Below are 17,894 nucleotides of genomic sequence, written 5' to 3'. Positions count from 1 at the left end.
TCCATGGGACTCTCAAGAGTCTCCTCCAGCACCATAATTCAAAAGCATCAATTCTTCAGCGATCAGCCTTCTTTATGGTCCAGCTTTCACTTCCATATATCACTACTGGGAAAACCATAGCTTTTACTATACTATTTTATTATATATATATAGACATAAACATATAGACACCCCCACAGTCTTTCGTGCAAGGAAATCAATGCTGAGATACATATTCCTCCCCACTTTATCTTCACAATAACCCTGCGAGGTAGGCTAGGTGGACAGATACGACTGGCTTAAGATCATAAAGGTAGCTACAATCCAAGGCCACTAGCCATGTGTGATGGCCTGGGACTCGGGCTCAGGCTCGGAACCAGAGGAGACTCAGTCTGCACTGGATCCTTTGCCTCAGGCATCATCTGAACCAAGTCTGAGGCCTGATCCTGAAGAGTCCCAGTCTGCAAAGGTTCCCCTGCAACAAACACCAGCTGGGCTGAGTCAGGGGCCTGAGCCTGCCCTGGCTCCAGATGTGAGGATTACCTCATTGCCTTCAGCTGGGCCATCACTTACAGCTGCTTCCCTACCGGTTTGGTCAGGGGAGGTGAGGCAGCCCCTGGGTCTAGTAACCCACCAATGTCTCCTGAGCTGCAGAGACTAAGGTCTGAGAGAAGGAAAGACCTGAGTACTCGCAGGAAGAGTGCTCACCTTTGGGCAAAACAGGGAGGTGAGTCGCCAGGGGATCAGGACCGGCTGCTACTCCGACAAAAAGGCTGGACCTCGCCCCAGGTTGCAGGAGCAACATTGCTGTATGCTAGATCCTGTACCTGTCCTTGCCTGGTTTCCTGCCTCGTGTCCTGCCTTGGCCCTGTCGGACAGACTCCCAGCAGAACCTTCAGATTCTGGACAGGCCCTGGACCACATTTCATGGGTTACCCCCTGGCCCAGCACACCATGATGGCTGCGTACTACTTTCAGGATCAGAGGAAGTATCTGTATAAAACTTCAGAACCTGCATTTCTGTACACATTACTTGTCTAGAAATACGCATTGAAAAATTCAGAGAAGGGTGGATTTCAAGGCTGATTTTGTTTTTTTTAATTTAAATATTTTATTCAGTTTTCACAATAAAAAAGCATACAAAGACAAAAAAAGTACAGAATCACAAAAAACAATACAATACAAAAATACAAACATTAAGCACATCAAAAGAAGAAGAAAAAAGAAATAAAAACACATATAGTAACAAAAAACAAAAATTCCCTCTTTCTTAATTTCTCATCTTCAATTAACTTATTTTCCCGACTTCCTCACATCTCCTGTTCTTGTATCCCTTTTTAGAAATTAATTCAGCAAATTCATATCCTATTAATTTATCTGTTGTTAATCCAATCTTACATTTTACTTTGTTGCTAAAGCCCCTGCGATTCATTTCAATGTCCTTAACATTCAAGAATTTTACAGTATTTCTGCAAATAAGTTTTAAATTTCTTCCAATCTTCCTCCACCGTCTCCTCTCCCTGGTCTCGGATTCTGCTAGTCATTTCCGCCATCTCCATATAGTCCATTAGTTGCATCTGCCAATCTTCCAAGGTGGGTAGATCTTGTGTCTTCCAATGCTTTGTGATGAGAATTCTTTCTGCTGCTGTAGCATACATAAAAAAAGTTCTATCCTTCTTTAACACCGATTGGTCCACTATGCCCAGGAGGAAGGCCTCTGGTTTCTTCGGGAAAGTATATTTAAATACCTTTTTCAGTTCATTATATATCATTTCCCAGAAGGCCTTGATCCTTGGGCACGTCCACCAAAGGTGAAAGAATGTACCTTCAATCTCTTTGCATTTCCAACATTTGTTATCGGGCAAATGATATATTTTTGCAAGCTTGACTGGGGTCATGTACCAGGATTTCAAGGCTGATTTTGTTTTGGTTCATGCAATGTTTCAGAAAGTGTGAATTTGGGTTAGGGTATCAGCTTTGAAGGTGATCTGAATCCATTTTCTTCCCCATCCCTACTCACTACTTCTTCAAACAAATGGCAGAATCCAGAACGCCCATTTCTGGCACAGGCACATTTTTGTGCAAGGAGTGATGGGGGGGGAGGGCTGTTCCAGGATCCTCAGCCCTGGGCCTGCTCTCCCAAACTATTATCTTTTGGGGGCTCTGGGACACTAGTGTTGTATTGGTCAACTTGCAGTGGGCAACAGAATGAGAAAGCAGCCAGCCACAGGCTGGTCTTGAAGAGTGTGCCTCTCTGGTCTACAAATGGAAAATAAACTGTTATTTCAAAACCCAAGAGGGGACCAGAGTTTAACCAAGATTGGTATTTATTTTGTAAATAATGAGTATATGCCTACTTTCCATGGCTGACAGAGCTTGCAGATTTGGAATCGAGTTGGCATACAACTGTTACTTTCGATCATAGCATAAACATAGCCCTGCTTATGTTCACAGTGACCATTTTTCCTGGCTGGCAACTTGTTGCTGTTGTTGTTTACATCAGGGCAAAGCTTTGCAGTGAATAAAGATAGAGGAGGAAGCAACACTGGCTCTCTCCCTTACTTCATTCCTGCTCAAAACTCAAGGAACAGGCCATGGGTTCTTTAGTTCCCTTCCTAAGTCACTGCAGTGAGAGAACAACTGAAACTTTGGCAGAGCTCTCCTGATACAACCCCTCCCTGACGCTCCCTCAAAGACTGGCAAAATGGCACTAACTTCCTCAGATGCTCATGCCCACCTGTGAATCATAAGTCCAAGGGTGTGAACAGACGGCACATGATGCCACAGGCTTGCCTTAGCTATGCTAAGTCTGTTTCTGGATTAGATGCTGTAGACTTGTGAACATTGCCTTGAGCACCCATGGAAGAATTCTGGGGGGTATCAATAAAATAAGGTTATCAGTCCAGGTTGCTAAAGGGGAGAACTATATTCACTATACACCTATGAAAAGGTGTAGTAGAGCCCTATCACTTCACTGTGGCTTTTGAAAGCTATGATGGAGGCTATATTAAGGTCTTCTTGCTTACTCCTAGCTTACTGCCATCCTTCCAAAGCTAGTCCAGATATTCACCTACGGTAATTTAAAACCAAACCAGTTCATCATCAGTTATTGTGTGCAGAGGAGGGCAACTAAGATGATCAAGGGTCTGGAAGCCAAGCCCTATGAGGAACGGTTGAAGAAGCTGGGTATTCTTAACCTGGAAAAGAGGAGACTGAGGGGAGATATGATAGCCATCTTCAAATATCTAAAGTGTTGTCACATGGAAGATGAAGCAAGCTTGCTTTCTCCTGCTCTGGGGGGTAGGACTCAAACCAATGGCTTCAAGTTACTAAAAAGGAGATTCATACTAAACACCAGGAAGAACTTTCTGACAATAAGAGCTGTTTGACAGTGGAAAGGTCTCCCTTGGGAAGTTGTAAACTCTCCTTCTTTGGAGGTTTTTAAGCAGAGCTTGGGTGGTCATCTGTCTTGGATGCTTTAGCTGAGATTCCTGCATTGCAGGGGTTTGGATGAGATGACCCTTGGTGTCCCTTCCAAGTCTACAATTCTATGGTTGTTGACAAGCCGCTTATATTTTTTTGGTTTTCAATCCCAAAGCCTCTGCTAAAATCATACAGCCATTTTGTCTAGTCCCCCTTAAAAACATACAGACAAGCGAAAAAGTTTTAGGTTTTGTTGATTTTTATTTAAAAAAAAAGATCACAAGTATTATATCTTAATTACCAAATTCCTAGAAGTTCTTGCAATCTAAGGAGCCACAACACTAATTCACAACCTGTGGTCCCCCAGATGTTGCTGGACTCCAACTCCCATCAGCGCCAGCCAGAATGGCCAATAGTCAACGAAGATGGCAGTTGTAGTCCGGCAATCTCTGCAGAAGCAAAGGCCCACCACCCTTACTCTACTTGAAGTTTAGCACACTCAAACAGCTACTGTTTTAAGTCATTTTATCACATAGTACACATGAAATAAGATGGGATGAAATAAAACAATGATTTCCATTAGAAATTGATGGCCTGATTGTATGTCTGTTTATTCAGAAACAAGCCCCACCGACCTCAATATAGTTTACTTCCAAATACATATAGGAGTGCAGCCAATTTTATACACACGTCGTTGGGAAGTAAGCTGTCCTGAGTTTTGTGGAGCTTTAGATAAAATATGCAAAGGTGTGGGGGTAATGGGCACAAAATTCAGACTCTGCTGTGTAGGAATGACATAGAAACATCTTTAGAAATCAGCAGCATTCCAATATTAAGCTTAGCATTGCTTGTAGTTTACAAAATGATTATTTTCTTTTTAAAAAAGTATTGCCACTTTGCAAGTTGCATTCAGTGGCACATATTGCCTCAAAATGCAATTTTCTTATTGGGTTAACTGATGCACATTTGCTGTGGAGCATGTGCCTATATGACGAAGAACTGATCTTGAGTTCTGTGTGCATTGAAAATGGAAACAAATTTAAGCACCCATGCTCCACACGTGTGGCTAGCTCCCACTAGTTTCTAGTTTAAGTAAGAACATGGCATCCAATATTGTTTTGATTACGAGAGTCATGCATACAGAAATCACATTCTATGCAATAACTTTGATTTTACATTGGCACAATGCTTAGATAGAAAGTATCTGAGTTCCAAAAAATAATGCTCATTACATGATTTAGCTGGTCAAATTTTTGCTGTCAGCTTGTGCCAAACGTTTACCACAATCTTGAAACTGAAAGCATGTAGACAGGAATTTATTTAGATCCAATGTAAACAATCCATTTTCATGCTCCCAGTGACCATTATCAAGCCTTTCTGCACCTTAAGTTGAATACAGAGTGCTCAGTTCATATTATTCTGATCAATTACCTACTACTATATTAATGGCACTTCAAGGTATGCAGCTAAAGGCATCTGCAATTGGTCAAACAAGCCTTGTTGGAAGCCATTTACTGAAAAATATAGCTAAGTGGTCACAAGAATGTCAACTTTTTTTGTAAATACGAAACAAGAGGAAGCAGGGCACTTGTGAATAATAAAGAGGTAAATCCCATAGTCAGAGGCACATGCTATCACTGAGTTTTAAATGGCAATTGCATTTGCTAAATTAATTTTTGGTATTCTTGTAGAAAACAACTCCAGCTCGGAGACAGTGGCTGGATGAGTTATACATGATATGCTTATGCAGCTGCACAGCTTTACTGTGCCCTCCCCTTCCACCCCCAAAATTCCACACTTCATTTCAATATAATGCAGTGGTACCTCGGGTTACAAACACTTCAGGTTACAAACTCTGCTAACCTGGAAGTAGTTGCTCCGGGTTGCGAACTTTGCCCCAGGATGAGAACGGAAATCGCACGGCGGCGGCAGGCCCCATTAGCGAAAGCCCGCCTCAGGTTAAGAACGGTTTCGGGTTAAGAACGGACCTCCGGAACGAATTAAGTTCATAACCCGAGGTACCACTGTATTGTTCTTTTGCATTCAAAAGGCCCCAGGTGTAACATGTATACTAGACAGGACTTGCTCTGAGTGAGAATAAGTAGCAAGGCAATGCAAAGAGCACCTCCACCTCCTATGCAATCATTGTAAAGGCAAAGGTACAATTATCAGAGATGCTCCAAAAGAGACATTAGATCTTAATCACTTATTCAAAGGCAAATACATGTACATATAAAAACCTATTGCTCACATTCTAAGATGACAAAAAAGCAAAAGCCAGGATAAGGTTATGCAGTTTATAAATAGTTGGCATCTCTAGGAACAAGGAAGTTTAGCCCTATGTGTAGCATAGGCCTGAGGGCTATGCTTAACTTCTATCCATTTGGCAGATGGTTGTGATATATTCTTATGGGGGACAAGTAAGGTGCTGCATTTTAGGGCATGAACATGAAGAGGGCAAACATTTATTCCATTCCCAACAACTGAGTGGCAGGTGCAGCCCACCTATTGGCATTTAACCAGTATACATTAAAATCATCTCCTCTGTTAAGGTTCTTGCCATAATGCAAAATATGAGTCTTCAGACAAAAGCAACAGTTCCCAACAAATACAAATTTGTTTTAAAGTCAGGAATCAGCAAGTATGCAACTTTGAACTTCAAAGGGTAAACCACAGATACAAGTACTTAGATTTGTTAAAACGTCCATTCTCCCTTTCAAAAGACATTTTCAACAGGACTATTTTCACTCTACTTTGCAACTTCGTTTTTTTGCTGCTTGAAATGTGTGGTATTTTTTCAGGGAAATACGCAGATTCTCTGTCCAGTTTTCTGGCCTTCGCTTAATCTTAAATGATGCTACTGTTTCTGCAAAAGTGTGCGTTGAACTAAAAAGGAAAAAAAGAGAAACAGATTAGAGATTACTTCCTGAAGTAAATAAAAAGTGTGTTTAAGTACAAAGGCTGCTGCTAAAATTTATTACAGCCCATGCCTAAGCATGCCTATTCAAAAGCCCCAAAACACGACCTATGGGAACTTCTTTCCTAGTAGTGAAGCATTTTGTCACCACTGCAATCTAGAAGATGAAGGGCTTTTTGAAGATGGGCAATACATTAGTCCTCTGTCATCCTAAACCCCAAAAGCCCTGAAAGCCCTCTCAGCAGTTGTTAACAGCCGTGCACTTTGGAGATGGAGAAAAATTATCTGATCATTATGAACGCAAACAAAAGAAAAAGTTGCTGTCTTGTGCTCTCTTTTATAGGAAGCTTCTTTGTTCCATGCAACAATTCACCAGCAAAGTTAATCTTTCCTGCTTCCAGCTTGTTTCAGTTCTGTCCAAATTCTATTAAAGTTTCCCTAAAGCCAAGTCCTGCTAAGCTTTGCTTTATTGGCCTAATCCATGGACCAACAATAAGGGGCAGCTGTCAGACATCCAACATTCCACTACCATGACTACTAGCTGATTATTGTTGATACCTTTTTTTGCCAATTGAAGCTGCAATACTAAACACACTTTCTAGGGAGTAAACTCCACGGGAGACAGTGGCGCTTACTTCTCAGTAGACAAGCATCAGACTGCGCTGCGCACCATTTGTAGCTTCAGCCTTGTAATCTTCAGGTTAAACACATATCCCTCATCATAATTCATATTCCCCTCCCTTTTTTGCTGCAACTGTTTCTTACACTTTTACTTTAGGATTACTTAGGATTCATAATTTTGATTAAGCACCAAAATACAATTAAAAAATAAAGTAGGCATGTAGGGGGGAAATCACCTAAAACACACACATGCATACCAGATATTTTTGTAGGACACCCCAAAAGTTGTTGAGCAATTTTTAGACAAGCCTAAGATCCAAGACAAAGTCCCCCCAGATGTCAATTCCACCTTTGAAATAATGGTAATGTGAGGGGAAACCCAGACGTATGGCAGCCCTAATTTATGGGTGTTTCCATAATTTAGCAGGCTGGAGACATCTTGATATGAAAGACTTATTTAAAGGGTAGCACTCTCCACTATTTTATGCATTTTTATTTAGCTGGATGCATATAGTGTTTAGTGGGTTCTTTTCATCACTGTAATTTTCAGAGATATTTTTGTTAGCTCATAATTAATGTCATTGCTTTTATGCTTCAAGACACTTCATGTGCGCTGCAGAGAATGAGATAGACATCTTTTAAACAAACCTGCTCCCCATCCCCATTTTATCCCCTGGTAATGAAGGGTTTCTGATGCAGCAACGTCTCACTTCTGACAAAACACATGTGTGTGTGTGTCCCCTTGCATGCACACATTCCAACACACATGTACGCATAGCCCAACAAAAGCAAGATGGATCATCTGTCATTGTATTGGTCTAGAACAGTGTTCCCCAACCTTGGGCCTCCAGCTGTTTTTGGACTACAACTCCCATCATCCCTCGCTAGCAAGACCAGTGGTCAAGGATGATGGGAATTGTAGTCCAAAAACAGCTGGAGGCCCAAGGTTGGGGAACACTGGTCTAGAATACACCTGAAATGACTGTCCAAAGAGGGCAGACTTCAAGCTGGCACTGAAAGATTAAGTCAGTGCCAGCCAAATCTCAAGAGGGGTGAGAGTTCTACAACTGGGTGGCTATGGCAGAGAAGGTAATAGTGACAAGGTGGGGCAAAACCTGAACTGTCCATTTCTGTTATTAAAAGTCATTCCCTGCTACTGCTGGGAAAGGTCTTAGCTCACTCACAGAGCATATGCTATTCAGGAAGTCCCAGTTTCAATCCCTCACGTCTCCAGGTATGGCTAGGAAAGATTGCCTTCTCAAACTCCAGAGCACCACCAATCGTCAGTAGCAGTAGCACATTATGCTCAACCAACCAGATCATTAATAAATGTTTCCAGCTCAATGCAATTATTTGGCAACATTTATCTTCAAAAGAAACTCTAGAAAACCTGCCATCTGAAGGTAAAGCATTGAAGAGGACTAGCAAATAGCTCTTCTATGTACTGGCAAGAAAGTAAGATGTACAATTATTAAGGGCATATTTAATGATAGGCTACATGGTAAATAACCTAATGCGGCAACTCTTGCAAAACCATGGGTGGTGTTCAATGCTAGGCCTACTCAGGGTAGACCCACTGAAGTGAATGGACATGACATAGGATCACAAATTTGAATGGGTCTACTTTGACTAGAACTTAGCTGAAAACAACCCCGTGTCTTTTATTCTTTGTTTAACTATAAATTTATTTTGCTCTAAACAACAACAAATAGAGGATACAACACATTTGTAGCATTAACTATGTTTTCCAAGATGACACATGAGATTCTACTAGCTCCGCAAATGCAACAGAGTTGGAGGTGGCAGTAGAACAATTTTAGAGCCGATAATGAAGAAAACACACCCACTTAATGAGCCAAGCCCAACCACCAAATTGAGGGCATTTAGATATGAAGGCAACTCTCTGTTTGTGCGGAGGCTGCATTCTGGGTCACTACACACATAGGTGGAGTGTGTGCAAGTCTGCCCCACCCCATTCCAACCCTGCCATGCCCACTTCCAGATCTGAAAACGGCGTAGAAATTGAATGTCCACAAAATGGCCAGTGCCTGTATCTCCATATGGTACATCTACAGAATCTCACAACTGTCATGTAAAGAAGGCCAATAAATAAAGCTAATAAAAGGGTTAGCAAGGAAGACAAAGTTAAGTGAAAACTGAGTGTTGTTTGAAGGCATGTTAAGTAGGAGGTCTGGCCTTGGTTGTTGTTTTGATGGGAGACCATGCAGAATCCCATATATAAAGCCACTCTGAAACATCTCAAGTATGCAAAGAATCATACTCAGTTCTGTTTTCATAAAGAAGATTCCTTACCAGGTGGTTCAGAATGTGCTCCTTGTTGACTTTGCATATTAACATTTTCTTCATCTGTAGATACAAACATAATTTAGATACATTTATATTTCACATAGATAATTCAGCTCACACACATTACCTAATGCCCAGTGTGGGCGCATTTCAAACTTTAAGCCTCCAATTACATTGTGAGATACAATTCTAATACAGTCATAATGCGTATTATGGAGGAGCTCTCTCTCTCTCTTGTGCACACACAAACAAGATTCCTCATGTCACTGGTTAGGCTAATAGAAACATTAAAGCCAAAACATGAAAAGCAAAAAGAAACTCAATATAAAAACTTACCACTTGCTTTGAAGCAGAGCTTTTTCTTCTGGTAGGCTACAAAGCTTGACACAGCCCCAGCTACTGCTACAAGTACTGAGCTAATAATTCCAGCTAACATTCCTGGATTTTCTGTGAAAAGGTAGAAAGCAGGCTTAATCTGATCCACTTCTCAAAAGCCATATAAATAAAAATAACAGAGAAAGCATTTTTAAGAGCAATTTAATGACACCAGAGAATATGCACTTGGAAGAAATCACTGTATTCAATAGCGTTTGCTCCTTTTTCTTTAAAAGACACCCACTCACAGCTTTCAAATAATGCAAATTTAGAAATAAATGTAACATTTCATAATGTTTGTGACTGCTTGATTGTGTATTTACTACCCAGTAGTACTTCCTAAGGCAGGAAGATCTCTAGTTCCAATTACTTAGTTATTATGCTATGAACCGCCCTGAATTCTATGGATAAAGAACTGTATACAATTTTTTTAAAAGTTGCATTAAAAGAAATGCTAATTCTTCCATTTAAAATCCAAGCTAGATATTGTGAAATGTAGGTTTCCAACATCAATATCATTGGCTTCTAGCTGAAAAATCCATATTCTTAAACAAGTCCATGGTGAGTTCAGGCATGGCGGAAAGGAAGAACACCCAAGTATTCAAACCAGTCATTACTTCATAGGCTCACACATAAAATCATGTGTGAATTATGTATGGAGAAGATGAATACAGGTGGGTTTTTCTCCCTCTCTCACACCACTAGAACTCATGGAAATCAACACAGAAGATGTCGGAAGATTCAGGACAGACAGTGATGACCTCCAACGTGAATGGCCGGAAGAGAAGATAAAGACAAATTCATGGAGGTTATATTTGTCACTGGCTACTAGCCACTCTGTCTCCATGGTTGGAGGCAATATGCTTCTGAATACCATATGTTGAAAAGTGCAGGCGGGGAGAGTTCTCTAATGCTCTCGGGATGTGCTTTTAGGCATCTCATAGGTATCTGGTTAGTCAGTGTGAGAGCACAATGATGAATTAGATGGGCCACTGGCCTGATCCAGCAGAGCAATTGCTGTGTTCTTATGCTACAACTCACTGCTGTCCAATCTGCTTCCAGAGGAAGCAATGGCTCAGCGATTGTCAGATCGGATAAGGGATGCTTGCTCATGAGAAGTTTCAAGCAAGTGTATAGAAAGGAGAACAGATGGAATGAAAGGGGAACAGATGGCTAGACTTCCTCCCAGAAGTAATGACAAATCCGAGAGCTTCAGCAGAAATTTGAAGGGTCATCAATTTTGTTTCCTTACAAAAAGCTCAAACAATGCTCAAAGGGGGGGGGGGCTGAATCATATAGTGACAACAGGTTCCTGCCAACTGCAAGGAATGATAGGATGGATGCAAATCAAATTATATTTTTAAAAGACCCAAGGCTTTTGCTTACAAACCTCACCCACCCTGTTGCCACCCACTCTTACCACCCACTTGGGCAAACCCCACCCCTTTCCTCTTCACCAACTCCCTACCCTACCTACCCAACAGGTTGCCTAAGCCCCCACCCACCCAACTCACCCCAATCCCAAGCCTTTTTTAAAGAAGTGAGGAGGGGCTTCACACAATGGCTTGCTAAACCGTTGTGTGAAGCACCTGTTTCCTAATGTCAAACCTCACTGCAGCCATGTTTAAACATCATAACTGGGCTGCCTGCCACCCACACTGCTTGTTTGCTTGCTTGCCTGCCTGCCGGCTGCTCTTCACACTGGAGTTGACAGGGCCACCATAAACTGCAGCATGACCACAGCTTTGCATTTTTATATATAAACAGAAAGAAATTTAAGACCATGTTATTTTGTGTATATGTGTGTCTTTTACAATGTGATTGCCTTCTCTTAAAACAAAAGTAGGATGCCTGTGGTCCTGCAGTTATTGTTGAACTCCCAAACCCATCAGAACCAGGCAGGATGGCCATCATGGGAGTTGTAGTGCAAGCTGTAGGCTGGAGAACCACATCTTGTCCATCCCTATCTTAAAGAATAGATTAATATTATATTATCAGAATATAGCCTACACTTTGCAACTAAATGAAGTGATGCCTCTGCTAAGAGTTACAGAAAATTTTTCTATGTAAAAGAAAAAGTTTTATTGTTTCACAAAAATGAATACTATCTAGCAAACTTGAGTAGTAGTCAACTATTACTCAGAGTAGGCCCACTGAAATTAATGAATAGGACTAAATAAAGTCCATTAGTTTCAATGAGCCTACTCTGAGTAAAAGAAGCCACCCACAGGCATTTCGTGTTTGCCTGATTAAATTTTACTTCCAGTCTGCCCAACAGCTATTAGATCTGTTTCGACCCATCATTGAGACTTTGCTATTTGTACTGTAATCCTAAACACTAGGAGTGGCTAACCCACATATCATATGTGGACACCAAAATGGTTTTGTGCCCCCTTCCCAACTGTAATTAAAAATAATAATAATTAGGTACATTACATGTGAGAAGCCAACAACCCTGGATGACTGTGATGTGTGAACACCGCCATTTTGGACTTTGCTTTTGTCAGACATTGTGCTTCCCCCTTGGATATGATTTAATATCACAGTAAGATGTCATTCATAATAGTTCTGTCCTACAACTGACCTGATGAACTAGAACACACACAGCAAGGATAAAACATATAGACCGCTGCAGCACGAAAGGTTAACTTTTAGGGATGACTTAAGAATCCAAAGTTATAAGTGCCATTAAAAAACTTCACAAGCTTACCTTCTGCTTTGCCACCAGAGTCTGAGCCACCTATGAAAACAACTTTGTTAGAATATGCTTTGCAAACAGTAGCTCTTTATTCCCCCTATGAGGCAACTGCAGTAAAAAGTGTTCTACCTTCCAATTCAAATACTAGCAGAGTAAAAGATGGTCAGAAGGATTCTTGTATTAACAAATAAGCAGTATGTGAAGGGCCAGTGCTATTACCAAGATAAACATTTACATCTAAACCTGAAGCCTCTTCATATATTGTTCCTTCTTCTTCTATGAATAGCAATCAAAGGCAAGGTGCATATTATTAATCACTGAAAGATATAAATAGTGTGGTACACTTTTTCAAAGTTGGCTGGTCTCCTTGTCAGAAATGCTTACCCAAAGGTACTCTATCACTTATCCCTAAAGGGCTTTGACTTTGGAATGATCTCTGCCTCAGGTTACCTCTGTCCCCTTCATTGTTGAGAGACAGCAACTGAAGACTTTATAGATCACACAGAACTTTCCAAATTGTTGTTGTTTCATTGCCACTAGAAGAAATTTCTGGGTTGGTGTTTCAATGATGGTTATTTTCTAAATATTTTAGTTTGGCATGCATTTTATTTCCAGATGTATTTTGCTGTTTATCTTTGTGCTGGGCATGACCTAAGACTCCCAGAAGGCAGGGCGATCCCCCCCCCTTTTTTATAAGCCTTCCAGAGTTCCTTGGAGGAGATATTTAGAATATTCCCTTCCAACAATTAGCTGTAACCCTTTCAGTTTCCAGATAGCAGTGCTGTACTATGAAATACTCTGGGTATGAGCAGTTAAGTCAGAGGGAAATGATACACAACAGCCCTCTGAGAACGCTGAATGCAATCACATAACTGCCCTTCCCAATATGTGAGTCGGAGGGAAAGAAATGTAAAAGTGTTGTTAGTGTTGCACTACTTCTATATAAAAGTGAGATGGCAGCAGAGAGAATAGATAGTCAGACTAGAGCCACAGTCTTATTGCACAGGTCTACACCAACTGTTTCTACTGCTGATGTACTGAAGATACTGTGAAAAGGTAGCACAGTCTGCAATTCATCTTGGTCCCTTGCTTATTGTTCTACATTTGCAGATTAACCTCACCTAGTCCATCCCTTGGTATCTGACCAGACATGATAGATCGTCTCCTAACTCTACCTGCAGTCTTGCCAATCCTTTCATTTGTGTTTGTTTTACCCATGACTGGCTCATCAATGTCCATAGATATGTCTTCTGTTTTTCTTATTATGGTTGTACCTTGGTTCTCGAACAGAATGTGTTCTGGAACCGTTCAAAAACCAAGGTGCGGATTCAGATTGGCTGCAGGAGCGTCGGACATTCAGCTTCCAAAAATAGACACTCACTTCCAAATTTAGATTGTTCAGGAGCTGCTTTGTTCAGGAGCCAAGGCATTTGAGATCCAAGGTATGACTGTAATCATATTTCTATCAGACTGAGGTCCAGAACTACAAGCAATTGCTCTCTTGCCTTGCTTTGAGTTAGGCTATCCTTAAAATAAATTTGTTTTGATAAAAGGTATTAAGGACTGCCTGTACAATTAAACTGGATTGTTTTCTTGTTTTTCTTTTTAGAACCTTGCGTGCCTTCAAGTAGCTCACAACCCCATGGAAAGCATATAATGAGCAGTATCACCAAGACTTGCAAGAGACTTGCAAGTTACAAGTAAAACAATAACAACAATGTAACAAGGACATGTGTGCTATAACATACAACAGTTGCAAATATCTTGCTACATGGAAAAGCAAACATTGCACAGCTCACATACCTGCAGAAGGATTAGAAGCACGGCCTACATTAAGAAAGAAAAATTGTGCATAACAGCGTGAGAAGCAAAATCAACATAAATTATTCTTAGAAAAGTAACTGAGAAATTATGAGTAAGCTAGCTGTGCACAAAGTTAGCATCAATTAGCCGAGCATAGAATACATGCAGACATAACCAATTCCAACTATGTGTTTGTACTTCTTTACTTAAAATGTAAAATAACGTTCAAACTATCAGAGTCTTCTGCATGAGCCTTGCAAAACCAGCCTCAGATAAAAACTCAAAGATTATCCAGCCATTTATCATGCTCAATCAAGGTGATTTGTGCATTTATCATGCATGATCATTTAAGTGTGTCCTATCTATGAAGGACCTTCATGGAGTTTCAAGGAGCATGTAGACAAATCTGAGCAGTACAAGTGCCACCACTACAGACACTCACTTGTGCCATTAGTTCCTTGAATGGTTAGAACAGAAAACTAAAACTATTAAGCTATTATTATTATACATAAATAAAAAATCAGTGTTATTAACTGTGTTATGTTAAGAGCTTCTGCCTGGTCAGGAATGCTGAAACTGCTATTATGTACAATGGGGTATAGAAAAGTAGATTCCCAAAGCTGTCATTTCAGGACTGGGAACTAATTCAACAGATACTGGGTCCAGGGCCAGCAGGGGAACAGATTCTTGAGTTTCATTTCTTTAAAAAGCAAGCCTTTAGTCCTTGCAGAACAAAAGTTAATAAAGCAAAATGTGCAGGCAGTATACTAAGCAATTGGTTTGCAAGATATGAGCCTGCTTCCATATTCAATGTTTTAGCCAACAACCAAGATTGTCAAGTGCTATAAGGAAATTTAGAGTTATACATGCCCCGAGAAGACCCAGTAATAGCTTCAGAATGAAGCAGGAAGCCCTTTCTCCACTGAAGCAATTTTTGGGTGTTCCCTGGTTCCCCCTCTACATTAGGACAACAGAGAAAGACTTCCTGGTTCACTCTGAAGCTGTTTTTTCCCCATCGTCCCTAATAGAAAATGATTTTGGCCTTGAGAAAAAAATAAGAAATTCAAGAGTTTAGTGTTGCTGTGACTGGACCGTAGTTTGTCCACTCCAAAGCAAAAGGAATTTGCAAATATGAGCATTTACTCTCTTTCAACTCAGGTTTAATTTCATGCAAAAACTATTAATAATAATTCATTATTAGTATATTTATATTACAAAGTGGGCTTTTCATGGTAAAGAAAGCACAAGCTATATCAGCTGTGTTGCTATACTAATATTGGCAGTGGGGGCTAAGAGAAAGTAATGTATGAAAACCTGAAGCCACTTCATATAGTTGATGGTATCAAAAGCTGCTAAGAGATGAAGCAGAAGTAACAGTCACACACCCACTGTCTCTTTCTTGATTAGGGCAACCAAAGCTGATTCAATTCTGAAACCAGGTCTGAAACTCAGATCACAGCAGATCCAGGTAACCAGCCTCATCCAGGAATGCCTGCAGTGGCTCCACTACCACCTTCTCAGCCATAGTTGCAAAGAAAGGGATGTTGGTGATTTGCCTATAGTCATTATATTCTGCTGGATTCAGAGCAGGCTGTTTAAGAAAATATGCATCACTGTGTCTTTAAGAGTAGTGGGAGGCATGTGATTACAACAATGAGGCATTGATCACATCCGGGATCAATTCGGTCGCTCCACTCCAACTAACTGACAGGATCTAACCAGCACTGGCAGTATTCTGTCTACATCATCAGACCAAATTAACTGGAATCTATCCCACAACACTGGATCCAACAATGTGGCATTGGACACTTGGGCTGGCAATGCCACAACAGGAGAGCTGGCCAATTTTATCCTCAAAGTGTTTAGCCAATTGGTTACAGAAAAGGCACCATGTGCTCCAGAGATCTACCGCACCCCCTTGTCAGGAGTGATCAACCTCCAGACCATACAGAACAACTCTGCTGGTTGGCTTCTCAAGGATGTGATGCAGATGTTGGAGTAGGGTCTCTTCGCTGCCTCCACAGCTGTGTGGTAGTTCTGATCACTCTGGAGCAAGATTTACACTGCTTATGCTCCTATCCCCACCAAGTCAACCACAGCTGCTCAATAAACCAAGGATGTATAGTTGAGCATTTGCCATGGCTATACTTTACCCATTTTTAGGCATTTCCTGTTTCAGAAATTAATAGCACATTGAATAGAAATGTTAGTAAAATCTTGTTTTAAAAAAGTTGTAGTTAACTTACTTTCAGATGCCTGTTCCTGGGAAACATGTATTTATGCACAATGTTTTCAGTGTCATTGCCCCTAACCCTCAGCATTGAAGGGAAACATCTGTAATAGATGGGGAACACGTGGCCTTCTAGCCATTGTAGGACTCCAGGTCCCATCAGCCCAAGATCAGGAATGATGGGATTGCAGTCCTATATCACCTGGAGAGATGCAAGTTCCCAAGCCCATCTCAAAATACCTACAGGTATTCTAATCAAGATGATTTCCAAGTAAAATGTTGAATTTCTGTAAGCACCAAAGCTAAGATCACAGCACAATCCATCTTTTTAGTTTGTCCCACACACCACACCCCCAAATAAAACATTTCAACATATTTTGGCTAGTAGAAAACTGTTAAAAATGTTTAAATTAATATTTTTAAAAGGTTTGCTTAGTTAATGCAAGTCAATCCAGCTAAATTAAATCTCAACTGATTTAGGGAAACATATTATTATTATTATTATTATTATTATTATTATTATTATTATTATTATTATTGGACCAGAGAACCCCCATCATAATCCCTCAGTATTTTAAAAAAACACAAATGTGACATATCTAAGTATATTTATAACAGTTTGCACTAGAAACTTACCTTTTGGTGGATCTGGGGGTGCCTGACCATCATTTAAATCCAAATCACTAAAATCTTTGAAAAGAGAATATTTGTTAGAATGAAGTCTTCTAAAAACCCACAACATATATTTCCTATGTCAATCTGTACACTATGGTGTTTGTGGCACTTTTCCAGGGATCATAAATATAGCTACAATCCCAAGCATGTTTACCATGAAGAAAAGCCCACATAATTCAGCTAAGCTGGTTATGGAGAACGTGTAAGACTCACATTGAGTTGCTCAAGAGGGGCAGGTGAACAGCCATGCTAGTGCCATTTTGTGAAAAATGTTGGCATCAAGCACCCATGTGCATGATGGCAGCACTCTCCACCTACAGTGCCTTACATTACATATATGCTTTATAAATTTCTCCATGTCTCCTGCAAAAGGTCTGGTGCAGTAGCTCACTAAGTGAGCTCTAACCAGGTTCACAAATCACTTCAAGTTCTGGTTAAAACTAAAACCAGAATCAATGCTGATATAAAGCTCCATTATATTATTGCTGACAAAGGAAGGCCATGAGAATGAGAGGGGGAAAGAGAGAGTGCATGTGCCTGCAGCCCACACCATATCCCTTAGCTATGGGTAAGCCATCAGCAGTGTTATATCAGCACTGAGCTGTAAATCTTGCAGATGGTGAACTATAAAGATCTGAAGATTCACTGAAGCACAGGTGAAAGTTATCACTTCTCTTCTTTAATCTCATATTAGATTTTAGTTTACTGACCATAGCTGATACTGTCAGGCTACGCTCTGAAGTAATATTTCTAGAGAAGCTTACCACCGGTATTGCCATGACTTCCAGGTTTTGGGTGAGGTGGTGCTGTTGGTGCTGGCTTCTTGGGGTCAGGAACTAACAGAGAGAGAGAGAGAGAGAGATAAC

The 17,894-nt window shown here is 40.6% G+C and overlaps 1 protein-coding gene across 3 annotated transcripts in view; it reads right to left on the bottom strand.

Annotated features, from left to right (window-relative positions):
- Positions 1-3,643: 3,643 nt before the first annotated feature.
- Positions 3,644-17,894, bottom strand: part of CD99 (CD99 molecule (Xg blood group)) — a 31,842-nt gene continuing 17,591 nt past the window's right edge. For 2 of the 3 annotated variants that reach the window (XM_083502141.1, XM_083502143.1), the window contains 7 exons: positions 17,793-17,864; positions 16,990-17,043; positions 14,124-14,147; positions 12,333-12,362; positions 9,584-9,694; positions 9,254-9,307; positions 3,644-6,288 (listed from right to left, as the gene is read on the bottom strand). In XM_083502141.1, coding sequence (XP_083358267.1) covers positions 6,260-6,288; positions 9,254-9,307; positions 9,584-9,694; positions 12,333-12,362; positions 14,124-14,147; positions 16,990-17,043; positions 17,793-17,864 — 374 coding nt within the window. In that variant the 3' untranslated portion in view covers positions 3,644-6,259. The remainder of the gene's footprint in view (positions 6,289-9,253; positions 9,308-9,583; positions 9,695-12,332; positions 12,363-14,123; positions 14,148-16,989; positions 17,044-17,792; positions 17,865-17,894) is intronic. The other variant, XM_083502142.1, reaches the window with a different exon arrangement.

Source organism: Podarcis liolepis (genome assembly GCF_965112155.1).
Source record: "Podarcis liolepis genome assembly, chromosome: 4".
In the NCBI taxonomy this organism is placed as follows: Eukaryota; Metazoa; Chordata; class Lepidosauria; order Squamata; family Lacertidae; genus Podarcis; species Podarcis liolepis.
The sequence above is the reverse complement of the archived record's forward strand: the minus strand, read 5'-3'. Positions and strand labels throughout refer to the sequence as shown.